This window comes from Thalassophryne amazonica, unplaced genomic scaffold (genome assembly GCF_902500255.1).
Source record: "Thalassophryne amazonica unplaced genomic scaffold, fThaAma1.1, whole genome shotgun sequence".
Classification (NCBI taxonomy): Eukaryota; Metazoa; Chordata; class Actinopteri; order Batrachoidiformes; family Batrachoididae; genus Thalassophryne; species Thalassophryne amazonica.
In genome coordinates, this window is record NW_022986239.1 from 386,617 (window position 1) to 404,676 (window position 18,060).

At 41.7% G+C, this 18,060-nt stretch overlaps 1 protein-coding gene across 1 annotated transcript in view; it reads right to left on the reverse strand.

Moving 5' to 3' along the window:
- Positions 1 to 343: 343 nt before the first annotated feature.
- LOC117505737 (neurofascin-like) overlaps positions 344 to 18,060 on the reverse strand; it is a 62,672-nt gene continuing 44,955 nt past the window's right edge. Inside the window, exons 5-7 of the mRNA XM_034165288.1 lie at positions 14,412 to 14,447; positions 5,555 to 5,624; positions 344 to 972 (exon numbers count right to left, since the gene is read on the reverse strand). Of these exons, the coding sequence (XP_034021179.1) occupies positions 963 to 972; positions 5,555 to 5,624; positions 14,412 to 14,447 (116 nt within the window). The 3' untranslated portion in view covers positions 344 to 962. The remainder of the gene's footprint in view (positions 973 to 5,554; positions 5,625 to 14,411; positions 14,448 to 18,060) is intronic.

The following is an 18,060-nucleotide window of genomic DNA, read 5'->3' on the forward strand; positions in this document are numbered from 1 at the left end:
GGACATGGCTGAGACTCCATCAGGAACTTCCAACAATGTACAGCCATTCAGCTGCTCACTTTTAGAAGCAGAGAGTGGGAACACTGTGGAGTTTGTGAAGATAAATGCTGACACATTGTTAAAATAACACAATGCTCATCACAACAACAATTAACAACTCTATATACACGTACATTTGTTAAAAACACTTTTCATCAGGTCAGAGAGTTTCTTTGAAACTGTTTTTTCTTTTTAATACATAATTTCAGCAGCACACCAAACCAATCCAAACACAGGTTCTGATTGGTTCATTTCATAGACAACGGGCACTCCGCCGCCCACCCTGCCCCGCCCCCATCCAGCAACATGCACAGGCCAAGAGAGAAACTGTGCCCAGTCCAAAGTACCTGATCTGGTTTTGGTTCCTGTCACGAACAGATGAGCCATTTCAGCGTGGGTGAGAGAGAGGGAGGAGACATGAACAGGAAGTGGACGGGAAGACAGAGGACGCACAGCAGCAAGTGAGGCATACACACAAATACAAACACTTTGAGTGGATTTAAGGCGAGCAAGACGGAACTCGAGTTAACCACAGCAAACACACAAGCATGTCATTAACACGCAAACAAAAAAAAAGGTTCAGCATGACGTCATCACTTCCAGAAAATACCAGCTGAATTAAACACTTTAGCACAAAACACACAACATGAGGTGGCTCTGAAAAGGGCATGGATCTGTGGGGCCATTAATCAATGAGGAAAAAGAGCGGGCATTAGAATTCCGTTTATTCCCAGGGTGCTGATGACATCATCGTGAGTGAGGTTAGAGTTCAGCTTCTCCCAAATCAAAGCAGAACAAAAAGACTGAACCACAACCAGTCACACGGACACGGGTCAGACACAGGGTCAGGGCTTTAGTGCACGTGGACACACACACACACACACACACACACACACACACACACACACACACACACACAGAGTTCAGCAGGACCTGAAAGGAGCAAAACAAACTGCTTACCAACACATCACCATAGTAACACAAAGTGTTCATCAAGCACAACAGCAAACTCCCAGCATGCCATTCACTCTGAAGGCTGGTCACGCGTGATCTGGGTTGGTGTTTGGAGTCTCGCTCAGACTTTAGGACAGCGCATCTCTTTCTGACCTCCATAAAATACTCATTAAAATATTCTCACTTAGATAAAATATGGTGCAAAACACACAACAATCTGTCATCCAGCTGAAATGAACGTCAGAGTTTCTGTGACATTCTCCTGCAGCGTTACAGAGAAACATGACTTTATCTGCTTCCTGTCATTTCAGGTGGTCAGAGTTTGTCTGTTTGGACATCACAGTCCCCTCCACTAATCAACTTAACCCCACACCCCCACCGGCAAACCCAGAGTCCTCACTAATCAACCTTAACCCCACACACAGGAAACAGAGTCCTCACTAATCAACCTTAACCCCACACACAGGAAACAGAGTCCTCATAATCAACCTTAACCCCACACACAAGGAAACAGAGTCCTCACTAATCAACCTTAACCCCACACACAGGAAACAGAGTCCTCACTAATCAACCTTAACCCCACACACAGGAAACAGAGTCCTCACTAATCAACCTTAACCCCACACACAGGAAACAGAGTCCTCATTAATTCAACCTTAACCCCACACACGAGGAAACAGAGTCCTCACTAATCAACCTTAACCCCACACACAGGAAACAGAGGTCCTCATTAATCACCTTAACCCCACACACAGGAAAACAGAGTCCTCACTAATCAACCTTAACCCACACACAGGAAACAGAGTCCTCACTAATCAACCTTAACCCCACACACAGGAAACAGAGTCCTCACTAATCCAACCTTAACCCCACACACAGGAAACAGAGTCCTCACTAATCAACCTTAACCCCACACACAGGAAACGAGTCCTCACGAATCAACCTAACCCCACACACAGGAAACAGAGTCCTCCTACTAATCACCTTAACCCCACACACAGGAAACAGAGTCCTCACTAATCACCTTAACCCCACACACAGGAAACAGAGTCCTCACTAATCAACCTTAACCCACACACAGGAAACAGAGTCCTCACTAATCAACCTTAACCCCTACACACAGGAAACAGAGTCCTCACTATCAACTTTAACCCCACACACAGGAACAGAGTCCTCACTAATCAACCTTAACCCCACACACAGGAACAGAGTCCTCACTAATCAACCTTAACCCACACACAGGAACAGAGTCCTCACTAATCAACCTTAACCCCACACACAGGAAACAGAGTCCTCACTAATCAACCTTAACCCCACACAGGAAACAGAGTCCTCACTAATCAACCTTAACCCCACACACAGGAAACAGAGTCCTCACTAATCAACTTTAACCCCACACACAGGAAACAGAGTCCTCACTAATCAACCTTAACCCCACACACAGGAAACAGAGTCCTCACTAATCAAACTTAACCCCACACACAGGAAACAGAGTCCTCACTAATCAACCTTAACCCCACACACAGGAAACAGAGTCCTCACTAATCAACCTTAACCCCACACACAGGAAACAGAGTCCTCACTAATCAACCTTAACCCCACACACAGGAAACAGAGTCCTCACTAATCAACCTTAACCCTACACACAGGAAACAGAGTCCTCACTAATCAACCTTAACCCCACACACAGGAAACAGAGTCCTCACTAATCAACCTTAACCCTACACACAGGAAACAGAGTCCTCACTAATCAACCTTAACCCTACACACAGGAAACAGAGTCCTCACTAATCAACCTTAACCCCACACACAGGAAACAGAGTCCTCACTAATCAACCTTAACCCCACACACAGGAAACAGAGTCCTCACTAATCAACCTTAACCCCACACACAGGAAACAGAGTCCTCACTGATCAACCTTAACCCCACACACAGGAACAGAGTCCTCACTAATCAACCTTAACCCCCAACACAGGAAACAGAGTCCTCACTGGATCAACCTTAACCCCACACACAGGAAAACAGAGTCCTCACTAATCAACCTTAACCCTACACACAGGAAACAGAGTCCTCACTAATCAACCTTAACCCTACACACAGGAAACAGAGTCCTCACTAATTCAACCTTAACCCTACACCAGGAAACAGAGTCCTCACTAATCAACCTTAACCCCACACACAGGAAACAGAGTCCTCACTAATCACCTTAACCCCACACACAGGAAACAGAGTCCTCACTAATCAACCTTTAACCCCAACACAGGAAAACAGAGTCCTCACTATCAACCTTAACCCCACACACAGGAAACAGAGTCCTCACTGATCAACTTTAACCCCACACACAGGAAACAGAGTCCTCACTAATCAACCTTAACCCCACACACAGGAAACAGAGTCCTCACTGATCAACTTTAACCCCAAACACAGGAAACAGAGTCCTCACTGATCAACCTTAACCCCACACACAGGAAACAGAGTCCTCACTGATCAACCTTAACCCCACACACAGGAAACAGAGTCCTCACTGATCAACCTTAACCCCACACACAGGAAACAGAGTCCTCACTGATCAACCTTAACCCCACACACAGGAAACAGAGTCCTCACTGATCAACCTTAACCCCACACACAGGAAACAGAGTCCTCACTAATCAACCTTAACCCCACACACAGGAAACAGAGTCCTCACTGATCAACCTTAACCCCACACACAGGAAACAGAGTCCTCACTAATCAACCTTAACCCCACACACAGGAAACAGAGTCCTCACTGATCAACCTTCACCCCACACACAGGAAACAGAGTCCTCACTGATCAACCTTAACCCCACACACAGGAAACAAGAGTCCTCACTAATCAACCTTAACCCCACACACAGGAAACAGAGTCCTCACTGATCAACCCTTAACCCCCACACACAGGAAACAGAGTCCTCACTAATCAACCTAACCCTACACACAGGAAACAGAGTCCTCACTAATCAACCTTAACCCCACACACCAGGAAACAGAGTACTCACTAATCAACCTTACCCCACACACAGGAACAGAGTCCTCACTAATCAACCTTAACCCCTACACACAGGAAACAGAGTCCTCACTAATCAACCTTAACCCACACACAGGAAACAGAGTCCTCACTGATCAACTTTAACCCCACACACAACACTTCTTGTCAACCTGGTGGAATTTACGAGGGAGGTGATTGTCTGGTGGTTAAGTATTGGGCTTCCGACCAAAGGATCCTTGGTTCAAATCCCAGCTTGACCGGAAAATCACGAAGGGCCCTTGGGTAAGGTCTTTAATTCCCTATTGCTCCCGGTGTGTAGTGAGCGCCTTGTATGGCAGCAGCTTGACATCGGGGTGAATGTGAGGCATTATTGTAAAGCGCTTTGACCATCTGATGCAGATGGAAAAGCACTATATAAATGTAGTCCATTTACCAGCTTGTCCTTAGACTTAGGAATGAGTGTAAATGTAGACACAGCTCTGACTGTGTGGCCTGTGTCCACAGAACAGAGGAACTGCAACTACAAAGCTTTACTGCCATCAGTGTAAAACTTCATCCACATATGTTCTTTCATTCCTGGAATTAATGAGTACACAGTCAGTAACTACAAACAGATGTGTCCTCTCATTGGTGTCAGAACCTGCAAAGACATCTGTGTGACCTGAACAGCAGCTTTTGACCTCAACAACAACAACAACAACAACAACCAGCTCGACCTCCACCTGGTGCTACAAGACAGGATGCAGTCAGTGTCCCTCCTACAATATACAATAAAAACACACCCACGGTATTTTCACATTTCATTAGGAGAGATTTTATCAACATAAAGATGGCAGCACAGTGACGTCACAGGAGTGCAAAGAATTCTAGGATATCAAACACTAAATAATTGTGGACTTATTCTGTAAACTGTAAAGTTTCATGCTGGTTCTTGTTGTGAGTTTGTCAAAGGCTCTTAAAGCGCTTTAATATTATGTCCATAAGTGATTTATTCATTCATTCATTTTCTGTTTCCCACATGGGAGCAAGCAACTCTTCCCACACTTCCCTATCCTTGGCCAAGTCCTCCAACACTTTCTGAGGGATCCTGAGGCATTCCCAGTCCAGATAGAAAATGTAATCCCTCCAGCATGTCCCGGGTCTTCTCCAAGGCCTCCTCTTATTTGGATGTGCCTGGAAGACCTCCCTAGCAGCCTGGGGGGACCACCAGGGGGCATCCACACCAGATGCCCGAACCACCTATTAGGTTCCTTTTGATGCAAAGTAGCAGAGGGCTCTACTTGAAGTCCCTCCTGCATAGTCGGCCTTCTCATCCTGTCCAGGAGTGTTAGTTGAGATACCTGATGGAGGAATCTAATTTCTGCCTTATTAAGACCTTATTCTTTCAGTCCCAAAGTTTGTGACTATATATATATATATATATATATATATATATATATATATATATGAGGATAGGAGCGTAAATCAACTGGTGACTTAAGAGTCTTGGCTTCCAGCACACGCTCTCTCTCACACACACACACGTCACCCACACTGACTGTTATACTTACTGGTAATCAAAGGAGCCATCCTGGTCTTTCTGATCCACCGGGTCCAAGGGAAGATCTTTTTTATCACGGACTGAGGAAACAAACACACACATGTAAAATGTCATCAAATGTCTTCTGTAAATTATCCCAGCTGTAATCAGAGTAAGTTTGAGTGTAATGTGATTACTTTTAGTGAGGTCTCCACTAAAATGTGCACTCAGCGTTACAACTGCATTCACACAACCCTCAGTAAACCCACTCAAAGCGGACAGGACCACATCCTGTCCTGTTCCATACACAGTCCTCGTGCCCACGGTACGAATGGGTCATTCCTCTGCACTAACGATACAGTTTATGCGTTTCCTTGTGTGCTGCATATGTGCATGAAATGAGGAAGCACACACTCCGCTGTCCCGTCTGTGATAGAAGCAGATGGAGGCCGAGAGAAAAATAAGGAGCAGCCCAAATGCTCCTGTGTGTGCACAGGAAATCATTTATTTGCACAATTTGATAAATTATGTCCCATATTTTATTTCTTGGTGCACTGACCTGAGCACGCACACTGCACGCAAAATTGGGAGAAACTCCTATTTGCAATCATATGGCACATGTGGACAGAGGATGTGACTAGAATGGACTTAACGACTAAACTCCTACAATGATCAAAATCACACTCATATTCTTTTTACTGATTTCAGCTCTGAATTTAATACAATGCAAATGGACATTCTTTTAGAATAACCTTTCAAAATACTGGAGGCCTTATTTATTGGATTACTTTTTTAACCCTCAGAGTTTGCATGAAGGGGCTTTACTGAGACAACCTGATTTTAAACCCTGGGGCACCTCATGGCTGCTTGCCGGCATCATTGCTGCTTTTGAGGTGTAGCCTTTTCACTGTACTGCAGGAACGGTGTCACATGCAGGAACTGAAGGTGAACATGGCCAAAATGGTACCCCATCTTAAATATCTGTAAACAATCATTCATAAGTCTCAAAGTTTGAATGAGAGTAATTTTAAGAAGACAAACCAAAGACTAGTTTTAATCAAGAAGCTGCAGAGTTTTCGTGTTACACAATAGCAACCTGGTGGAAAGTATCCTGATATTTCACACCATCTAATGTGACTTGATTCAGTGCTCCAAGAGCCAGATGGAACACTTACAGGATGTCCTTTGATCCCTGTGCCATGTGGTCACTAAACAGACAGTGACATCATCACAGAACGCATGTTTCAGGGGAAGCTATTTTGTGAAATTTGCAGCTGCACCTGTCGATTTTCATGATTGTGTGTCATTGTAATTGCACTATGTGGACATATCTGTGAGACACAAAGGACAAATTCCCAAAGAGGAGGTCAAGCAAGCACGAAAGAAAGTCTCTCTACCTAAACACTGAAAGACATTTTATTTCTGTGGATAATAACAAACAGAAAATACATTTATTTTCACAGGATGCTTTTTTTGTTTTTGCCCACAGAGACATGACTGCATAACAATTAATATCTTGACTGGATGTGCCAACATTCTGATTTAATTATTTGTTTCAAACTTCAAGCGTGTGAAGGGAGGCCACAGCATAAACATAAAATAAGTGTTAAAACATGTTTCAAACAGCAAGCGTGTGAGGGAGGGCGCAACATAAACATAAAACAGTGTTAAAACATGTTTCAAACAGCGAGCGTGTCAAGGAGGGCGCAACATAAACATAAAACAGTGTTAAAATATGTTTGAAACAGCGAGCGTGTGAAGGAGGGCGTAACATTAACATAAAACAGTGTTAAAACATGTTTCAAACAGCGAGCATGTGAAGGAGGGCGCAACATAAACATAAAACAGTTAAAACATGTTTCAAACAGCGAGCGTGTGAAGGAGGGCGTAACATTAACATAAAACAGTGTTAAAACATGTTTCAAACAGCGAGCGTGTGAAGGAGGGCGTAACATTAACATAAAACAGTGTTAAAACATGTTTCAAACAGCGAGCGTGTGAAGGAGGGCGTAACATTAACATAAAACAGTGTTAAAACATGTTTCAAACAGCGAGCGTGTGAAGGAGGGCGTAACATTAACATAAAACAGTGTTAAAACATGTTTCAAACAGCGAGCGTGTGAAGGAGGGCGTAACATTAACATAAAACAGTGTTAAAACATGTTTCAAACAGCGAGCGTGTGAAGGAGGGCGCAACATAAACATAAAACAGTGTTAAAATATGTTTGAAACAGCGAGCGTGTGAAGGAGGGCGTAACATTAACATAAAACAGTGTTAAAACATGTTTCAAACAGCGAGCGTGTGAAGGAGGGCGCAACATAAACATAAAACAGTGTTAAAATATGTTTGAAACAGCGAGCGTGTGAAGGAGGGCGTAACATTAACATAAAACAGTGTTAAAACATGTTTCAAACAGCGAGCGTGTGAAGGAGGGCGCAACATAAACATAAAACAGTGTTAAAATATGTTTGAAACAGCGAGCGTGTGAAGGAGGGCGTAACATTAACATAAAACAGTGTTAAAACATGTTTCAAACAGCGAGCGTGTCAAGGAGGGCGCAACATAAACATAAAACAGTGTTAAAATATGTTTGAAACAGCGAGCGTGTGAAGGAGGGCGTAACATTAACATAAAACAGTGTTAAAACATGTTTCAAACAGCGAGCGTGTGAAGGAGGGCGCAACATAAACATAAAACAGTTAAAACATGTTTCAAACAGCGAGCGTGTGAAGGAGGGCGCAACATAAACATAAAACAGTTAAAACATGTTTCAAACAGCGAGCGTGTGAAGGAGGGCATAACATTAACATAAAACAGTGTTAAAACATGTTTCAAACAGCGAGCGTGTGAAGGAGGGCGTAACATTAACATAAAACAGTGTTTAAAACATGTTTCAAACAGCGAGCGTGTGAAGGAGGGCGTAACATTAACATAAAACAGTGTTAAAACATGTTTCAAACAGCGAGCGTGTGAAGGAGGGCGTAACATTAACATAAAACAGTGTTAAAATATGTTTGAAACAGCGAGCGTGTGAAGGAGGGCGTAACATTAACATAAAACAGTGTTAAAACATGTTTCAAACAGCGAGCGTGTGAAGGAGGGCGTAACACTTAACATAAACAGTGTTAAAATATGTTTGAAACAGCGAGCGTGTGAAGGAGGGCGTAACATTAACATAAAACAGTGTTAAAATATGTTTCAAACAGCGAGCGTGTGAAGGAGGGCGTAACATTAACATAAAACAGTGGTTAAAATATGTTTCAAAAAGCGAGCGTGTGAAGGAGGGCGTAACATTAACATAAAACAGTGTTAAAACATGTTTCAAACAGCGAGCGTGTGAAGGAGGGGCGTAACATTAACATAAAACAGTGTTAAAACATGTTTCAAACAGCGAGCGTGTGAAGGAGGGCGTAACATTAACATAAAACAGTGTTAAAATATGTTTGAAACAGCGAGCGTGTGAAGGAGGGCGTAACATTAACATAAAACAGTGTTAAAACATGTTTCAAACAGCGAGCGTGTGAAGGAGGGCGTAACATTAACATAAAACAGTGTTAAAATATGTTTGAAACAGCGAGCGTGTGAAGGAGGGCGTAACATTAACATAAAACAGTGTTAAAATATGTTTGAAACAGCGAGCGTGTGAAGGAGGGCGTAACATTAACATAAAACAGTGTTAAAACATGTTTCAAACAGCGAGCGTGTGAAGGAGGGCGCAACATAAACATAAAACAGTGTTAAAATATGTTTGAAACAGCGAGCGTGTGAAGGAGGGCGTAACATTAACATAAAACAGTGTTAAAACATGTTTCAAACAGCGAGCGTGTGAAGGAGGGCGCAACATAAACATAAAACAGTGTTAAAATATGTTTGAAACAGCGAGCGTGTGAAGGAGGGCGTAACATTAACATAAAACAGTGTTAAAACATGTTTCAAACAGCGAGCGTGTCAAGGAGGGCGCAACATAAACATAAAACAGTGTTAAAATATGTTTGAAACAGCGAGCGTGTGAAGGAGGGCGTAACATTAACATAAAACAGTGTTAAAACATGTTTCAAACAGCGAGCGTGTGAAGGAGGGCGCAACATAAACATAAAACAGTTAAAACATGTTTCAAACAGCGAGCGTGTGAAGGAGGGCGCAACATAAACATAAAACAGTTAAAACATGTTTCAAACAGCGAGCGTGTGAAGGAGGGCGTAACATTAACATAAAACAGTGTTAAAACATGTTTCAAACAGCGAGCGTGTGAAGGAGGGCGTAACATTAACATAAAACAGTGTTAAAACATGTTTCAAACAGCGAGCGTGTGAAGGAGGGCGTAACATTAACATAAAACAGTGTTAAAACATGTTTCAAACAGCGAGCGTGTGAAGGAGGGCGTAACATTAACATAAAACAGTGTTAAAATATGTTTGAAACAGCGAGCATGTGAAGGAGGGCGTAACATTAACATAAAACAGTGTTAAAACATGTTTCAAACAGCGAGCGTGTGAAGGAGGGCGTAACATTAACATAAAACAGTGTTAAAATATGTTTGAAACAGCGAGCGTGTGAAGGAGGGCGTAACATTAACATAAAACAGTGTTAAAATATGTTTCAAACAGCGAGCGTGTGAAGGAGGGCGTAACATTAACATAAAACAGTGTTAAAATATGTTTGAAACAGCGAGCGTGTGAAGGAGGGCGTAACATTAACATAAAACAGTGTTAAAATATGTTTCAAACAGCGAGCGTGTGAAGGAGGGCGTAACATTAACATAAAACAGTGTTAAAACATGTTTCAAACAGCGAGCGTGTGAAGGAGGGCGTAACATTAACATAAAACAGTGTTAAAATATGTTTGAAACAGCGAGCGTGTGAAGGAGGGCGTAACATTAACATAAAACAGTGTTAAAATATGTTTCAAACAGCGAGCGTGTGAAGGAGGGCGTAACATTAACATAAAACAGTGTTAAAATATGTTTCAAAAAGCGAGCGTGTGAAGGAGGGCGTAACATTAACATAAAACAGTGTTAAACATGTTTCAAACAGCGAGCGTGTGAAGGAGGGCGTAACATTAACATAAAACAGTGTTAAAACATGTTTCAAACAGCGAGCGTGTGAAGGAGGGCGTAACATTAACATAAAACAGTGTTAAAATATGTTGAAACAGCGAGCGTGTGAAGGAGGGCGTAACATTAACATAAAACAGTGTTAAAACATGTTTCAAACAGCGAGCGTGTGAAGGAGGGCGTAACATTAACATAAAACAGTGTTAAAATATGTTTGAAACAGCGAGCGTGTGAAGGAGGGCGTAACATTAACATAAAACAGTGTTAAAATATGTTTCAAAAAGCGAGCGTGTGAAGGAGGGCGTAACATTAACATAAAACAGTGTTAAAATATGTTTCAAACAGCGAGCGTGTGAAGGAGGGCGTAACATTAACATAAAACAGTGTTAAAACATGTTTCAAACAGCGAGCGTGTGAAGGAGGGCGTAACATTAACATAAAACAGTGTTAAAACATGTTTCAAACAGCGAGCGTGTGAAGGAGGGCGTAACATTAACATAAAACAGTGTTAAAACATGTTTCAAACAGCGAGCGTGTGAAGGAGGGCGTAACATTAACATAAAACAGTGTTAAAACATGTTTCAAACAGCGAGCGTGTGAAGGAGGGCGCAACATAAACATAAAACAGTTAAAACATGTTTCAAACAGCGAGCGTGTCAAGGAGGGTGCAACATAAACATAAAACAGTGTTAAAATATGTTTGAAACAGCGAGCGTGTCAAGGAGGGCGCAACATAAACATAAAACAGTGTTAAAACATGTTTCAAACAGCGAGCGTGTGAAGGAGGGCGTAACATTAACATAAAACAGTGTTAAAACATGTTTCAAACAGCGAGCGTGTGAAGGAGGGCGTAACATTAACATAAAACAGTGTTAAAATATGTTTCAAACAGCGAGCGTGTGAAGGAGGGCGTAACATTAACATAAAACAGTGTTAAAATATGTTTCAAACAGCGAGCGTGTGAAGGAGGGCGTAACATTAACATAAAACAGTGTTAAAACATGTTTCAAACAGCGAGCGTGTGAAGGAGGGCGTAACATTAACATAAAACAGTGTTAAAATATGTTTCAAAAAGCGAGCGTGTGAAGGAGGGCATAACATTAACATAAAACAGTGTTAAAATATGTTTCAAACAGCGAGCGTGTGAAGGAGGGCGTAACATTAACATAAAACAGTGTTAAAATATGTTTCAAAAAGCGAGCGTGTGAAGGAGGGCGTAACATTAACATAAAACAGTGTTAAAACATGTTTCAAACAGCGAGCGTGTGAAGGAGGGCGCAACATAAACATAAAACAGTGTTAAAACATGTTTCAAACAGCGAGCGTGTGAAGGAGGGCGTAACATTAACATAAAACAGTTAAAACATGTTTCAAACAGCGAGCGTGTGAAGGAGGGCGTAACATTAACATAAAACAGTTAAAACATGTTTCAAACAGCGAGCGTGTGAAGGAGGGCGCAGCATAAACATAAAACAGTTAAAACATGTTTCAAACAGCGAGCGTGTCAAGGAGGGCGCAACATAAACATAAAACAGTGTTAAAATATGTTTCAAACAGCGAGCGTGTGAAGGAGGGCGTAACATTAACATAAAACAGTGTTAAAACATGTTTCAAACAGCGAGCGTGTGAAGGAGGGCGTAACATTAACATAAAACAGTGTTAAAACATGTTTCAAACAGCGAGCGTGTGAAGGAGGGCGCAACATTAACATAAAACAGTGTTAAAACATGTTTCAAACAGCGAGCGTGTGAAGGAGGGCGTAACATTAACATAAAACAGTGTTAAAACATGTTTCAAACAGCGAGCGTGTGAAGGAGGGCGTAACATTAACATAAAACAGTGTTAAAACATGTTTCAAACAGCGAGCGTGTGAAGGAGGGCGTAACATTAACATAAAACAGTGTTAAAACATGTTTCAAACAGCGAGCGTGTGAAGGAGGGCGTAACATTAACATAAAACAGTGTTAAACATGTTTCAAACAGCGAGCGTGTGAAGGAGGGCGTAACATTAACATAAAACAGTGTTAAAACATGTTTCAAACAGCGAGCGTGTGAAGGAGGGCGCAGCATTAACATAAAACAGTGTTAAAACATGTTTCAAACAGCGAGCGTGTGAAGGAGGGCGCAGCATTAACATAAAACAGTGTTAAAACATGTTTCAAACAGCGAGCGTGTGAAGGAGGGCGCAACATTAACATAAAACAGTGTTAAAACATGTTTCAAACAGCGAGCGTGTGAAGGAGGGCGTAACATTAACATAAAACAGTGTTAAAACATGTTTCAAACAGCGAGCGTGTGAAGGAGGGCGTAACATTAACATAAAACAGTGTTAAAACATGTTTCAAACAGCGAGCGTGTGAAGGAGGGCGTAACATTAACATAAAACAGTGTTAAAACATGTTTCAAACAGCGAGCGTGTGAAGGAGGGCGTAACATTAACATAAAACAGTGTTAAAACATGTTTCAAACAGCGAGCGTGTGAAGGAGGGCGTAACATTAACATAAAACAGTGTTAAAACATGTTCAAACAGCGAGCGTGTGAAGGAGGGCGTAACATTAACATAAAACAGTGTTAAAACATGTTTCAAACAGCGAGCGTGTGAAGGAGGGCGTAACATTAACATAAAACAGTGTTAAACATGTTTCAAAACAGCGAGCGTGTGAAGGAGGGCGTAACATTAACATAAAACAGTGTTAAAACATGTTTCAAACAGCGAGCGTGTGAAGGAGGGCGTAACATTAACATAAAACAGTGTTAAAACATGTTTCAAACAGCGAGCGTGTGAAGGAGGGCGTAACATTAACATAAAACAGTGTTAAAACATGTTTCAAACAGCGAGCGTGTGAAGGAGGGCGCAGCATTAACATAAAACAGTGTTAAAACATGTTTCAAACAGCGAGCGTGTGAAGGAGGGCGTAACATTAACATAAAACAGTGTTAAAACATGTTTCAAACAGCGAGCGTGTGAAGGAGGGCGCAGCATAAACATAAACAGTGTTAAAACATGTTTCAAACAGCGAGCGTGTGAAGGAGGGCGTAACATTAACATAAAACAGTGTTAAAACATGTTTCAAACAGCGAGCGTGTGAAGGAGGGCGCAGCATAAACATAAAACAGTTAAAACATGTTTCAAACAGTGTGTGGAGAAAAGATTATGTTGTTTTGCCCCTGTCTTAAAGTAACCCTAATGATGTACTTATTATTATTACACTAATTGCACGAATTTGTTTTTGTAGCCACTAACGACTGGGAGTGAAGCATGCTGGGGTCATTCTGAACTGGGAGTGAAGAGCTGGGGTTATTATGTTTTTGCAAGAGGAAATAACTTTCAGATGCCTGTTGATTAAAGGAATTATGTGCGCCAGGGAGTTTGAGATGGCCACTCACCCTCCCTTCGCGCACACACTAGAAAAGAGGGGGCAGAGCCATGCTCCGATAGAGTCTGCTGCGGGTTACGTAGGAACGCCCAGCCGGTTGACAACCGCACTCTGCCGAAGGTGTTGGCTCTCCACCTTAAAGGCGTCACGGTAAGAGAGAAAGAGATATGCGCTGCAACCACTTGTGTTTGATGTAACTGCTTTTGTGGGGAATAAACATACGCCTGTTTGTTCTAGCAAAATGCAGTCTGTGTGATCATTTCTGTGTGCCAATCTGACCGAACCTTGTTACAAAACAAACAGCGAGCGTGTGAAGGAGGGCGCAGCATAAACATAAAACAGTTAAAACATTTTTCAAACAGTGAGGGTGTGAACTAGGCCATGACCAAAGCTGGACTTTGTTTAAACATTTGAAACAAAGAGTGTTGTGTTTTCACAGTGTGAACTTTGACCTACCAAGACCTTTGGTGAATGAAGCGATGAAAACAGCACCTACACATTGCACAAACTGTGAAACATTAACACAATGCTTGTTCATGTTCTACAGTCGTCACAACAAAACTGAAAACACAGCATCACTTTAAAATAAAGAGCGCCTTCCTGTCAATCAACGTTTTACTTTGATTCTTTCTGGTGCTTTGCTGGTTCACTGGTTGGATATTACTATTGTTATGTTGTTCTGGGGATCTTGTGAGGACCAGCCGAAAGATAGCTGCGAAAGAACCAGAGAAGAAGATTCCCTCGACAGCAAGGAATCCTGTTGATCTGTGGACATTGCTGTGTTGTTATGTTGTTCTGTGGATGTTGTTGTGTTGTTCTATGGATGTTGTTGACTTGTTATGTTGTTCTGGGGATACTGTGTTGTTCTATGGATGTTGTTGTGGTGTTCTAGGGATGCTGACTTGTTATGATGTTCTGTGGATGTTGTTGAGCTGTTGTGGTATTCTGGGGATTTTGCTGCATTGTTCTGTGGACGTTGTGTTGTTCTGTGGATGTTGCTGTGTTGTTATGTGGATGTTGTATTATGTTGTTCTGTGGAAATTGCTGTATTATGTTGTTCTGTGGATGTTGTATTATGTTGTTCTGTGGAAATTGCTCTGTTGTTATGTTGTTCTGGGGATGTTGTGTTCTGTGGATGTTGTGTTGTTCTCTGGATGTTGCTGTGATATGTTGTTCTGTGGATGTTCTTCTAGGGATATGGTTGTGTTGTTCTGGGGATGTTGTGTTCTTCTGTGGATGTTGTTGTGTTGTTCTGTGGATGTTGCTGTTTTGTTTGTTGTTCTGTGGATGATGTTGTGTTGTTCTGTGGATGTTGCTGTTTTGTTTGTTGTTCTGTGGATGTTGTTGTGTTGTTCTGTGGATGTTGCTGTTTTGTTTGTTGTTCTGTGGATGTTGTTGTGTTGTTCTGTGGATGTTGCTGTTTTGTTTGTTGTTCTGTGGATGTTGTTGTGTTGTTCTGTGGATGTTGCTGTTTTGTTTGTTCTCTGGATGTTGTAAAATAACATAAAATGCAGTCCATTTGTTGTGGTGTTCTGGGAATGTTTTGTTGTTCTATGGATGTTGTTGTCGTGTTCTAGGGATGCTGACTTATGTTGTTCTGTGGATGTTGCTGTTTTGTTTGTTGTTCTGTGGATGATGTTATGTTGTTCTGGGGATGTTGTGTTGTTCTATGGATGTTGTAAAATAACATAAAATGCAGTCCATTTGTTGTGGTGTTCTAGGGATGCTGACTTGTGGTGTTCTGTGGATGTTGCTGTTTTGTTTGTTGTTCTGTGGATGATGTTATGTTGTTCTATGGATGTTGTTGTGTTCTAGGGATGCTGACTTGTTATGATGTTCTGTGGATGTTGCTGTTTTGTTTTTTGTTCTGTGGATGTTATGATGTTCTGGGGATGTTGCTGTGTTGTTCTGGTGTTCTGGGGATGTTGCTGTGTTGTTCTATGGATGTTGTGTTGTTCTGTGGATGTTGTGTTATGTTGTTCTGGGGATGTTGCAGTGTTGTTCTGGGGATGCTGAGTTGTTATGATGTTCTATGGATGTTGTGTTGTTCTGCGGATGCTGACTTGTGTTGTTCTGTGGATGTTGTGTTATGTTGTTCTGGGGATGATGCAATGTTATATTTTTCTGGGGATGGTGTGTTGTTCTGTGGATGTTGTTGTGTTGTTCTGTGGATGTTGCTGTTTTGTGTGGTGTTCTGTGGATGTTGCTGTTTTGTGGATGTTGTGGTGTTCTGTGGATGTTGCTGTTTTGTTTGTTCTCTGGATGATGTTATGTTGTTCTGGGAATGTTGTGTTGTTCTATGGATGTTGTTGTCGTGTTCTAGGGATGCTGACTTGTTATGTTGTTCTGTGGATGTTGCTGTTTTGTTTGTTGTTCTCTGGATGTTGTGCTGTTCTGTGGATGTTGTGTTCTCTGGATGTTGCTGTTTTGTTTGTTGTTATGTGGATGATGTTATGTTGTTCTGGGGATGTTGTGTTGTTCTATGGATGTTGTAAAATAACATAAAATGCAGTCCATTTGTTGTGGTGTTCTAGGGATGCTGACTTGTGTTGTTCTGTGGATGTTGCTGTTTTGTTTGTTGTTCTGTGGATGATGTTATGTTGTTCTGGGGATGTTGTGTTGTTCTATGGATGTTGTTGTTGTGTTCTAGGGATGCTGACTTGTTATGTTCTGTGGATGTTGCTGTTTTGTTTGTTGTTCTGTGGATGTTATGTTGTTCTGGGGATGTTGCTGTGTTGTTCTGGGGATGTTGTTGTGGTGTTCTGGGGATGTTGCTGTGATGTTGCTGTGTTGTTCTATGGATGTTGTGTTGTTCTGTGGATGTTGTGTTATGGTGTTCTGGGGATGCTGAGTTGTTATGTTGTTCTATGGATGTTGTGTTGTTCTGGGGATGCTGACTTGTGGTGTTCTGTGGATGTTGTGTTATGTTGTTATATTTTTCTGGGGATGGTGTGTTCTGTGGATGTTGTTGTGTTGTTCTGTGGATGTTGTGCTGTTCTGTGGATGTTGCTGTTTTGTTTGTTCTCTGGATGATGTTGTGTTGTTCTGGGAATGTTGTGTTGTTCTATGGATGTTGTTGTCGTGTTCTAGGGATGCTGACTTGTTATGTTGTTCTGTGGATGTTGCTGTTTTGTTTGTTGTTCTGTGGATGTTGTTTTGTTCTGTGGATGTTGTGCTGTTCTGTGGATGTTGTGTTGTTCTCTGGATGTTGCTGTTTTGTTTGTTGTTCTGTGGATGATGTTATGTTGTTCTGGGGATGTTGTGGTGTTCTATGGATGTTGTTCTCGTGTTCTAGGGATGCTGACTTGTTATGTTGTTCTGTGGATGTTATGTTGTTCTGGGGATGTTGTGCTGTTCTGTGGATGTTGCTGTTTTGTTTGTTGTTCTGTGGATGATGTTATGTTGTTCTGGGGATGTGTTGTTCTATGGATGTTGTGTTGTTCTGGGGATGCTGACTTGTGGTGTTCTGTGGATGTTGTGTTATGTTGTTATATTTTTCTGGGGATGGTGTGTTGTTCTGTGGATGTTGTTGTGTTGTTCTGTGGATGTTGTGCTGTTCTGTGGATGTTGCTGTTTTGTTTGTTCTCTGGATGATGTTGTGTTGTTCTGGGAATGTTGTGTTGTTCTATGGATGTTGTTGTCGTGTTCTAGGGATGCTGACTTGTTATGTTGTTCTGTGGATGTTGCTGTTTGTTTGTTGTTCTGTGGATGTTGTTTTGTTCTGTGGATGTTGTGCTGTTCTGTGGATGTTGTGTTGTTCTCTGGATGTTGCTGTTTTGTTTGTTGTTCTGTGGATGATGTTATGTTGTTCTGGGGATGTTGTGGTGTTCTATGGATGTTGTTCTCGTGTTCTAGGGATGCTGACTTGTTATGTTGTTCTGTGGATGTTATGTTGTTCTGGGGATGTTGTGCTGTTCTGTGGATGTTGCTGTTTTGTTTGTTGTTCTGTGGATGATGTTATGTTGTTCTGGGGATGTGTTGTTCTATGGATGTTGTAAAATAACATAAAATGCAGTCCATTTGTTGTGGTGTTCTAGGGATGCTGACTTGTGCTGTTCTGTGGATGTTGTCTTGTTCTGTGGATGTTGCTGTTTTGTTTGTTGTT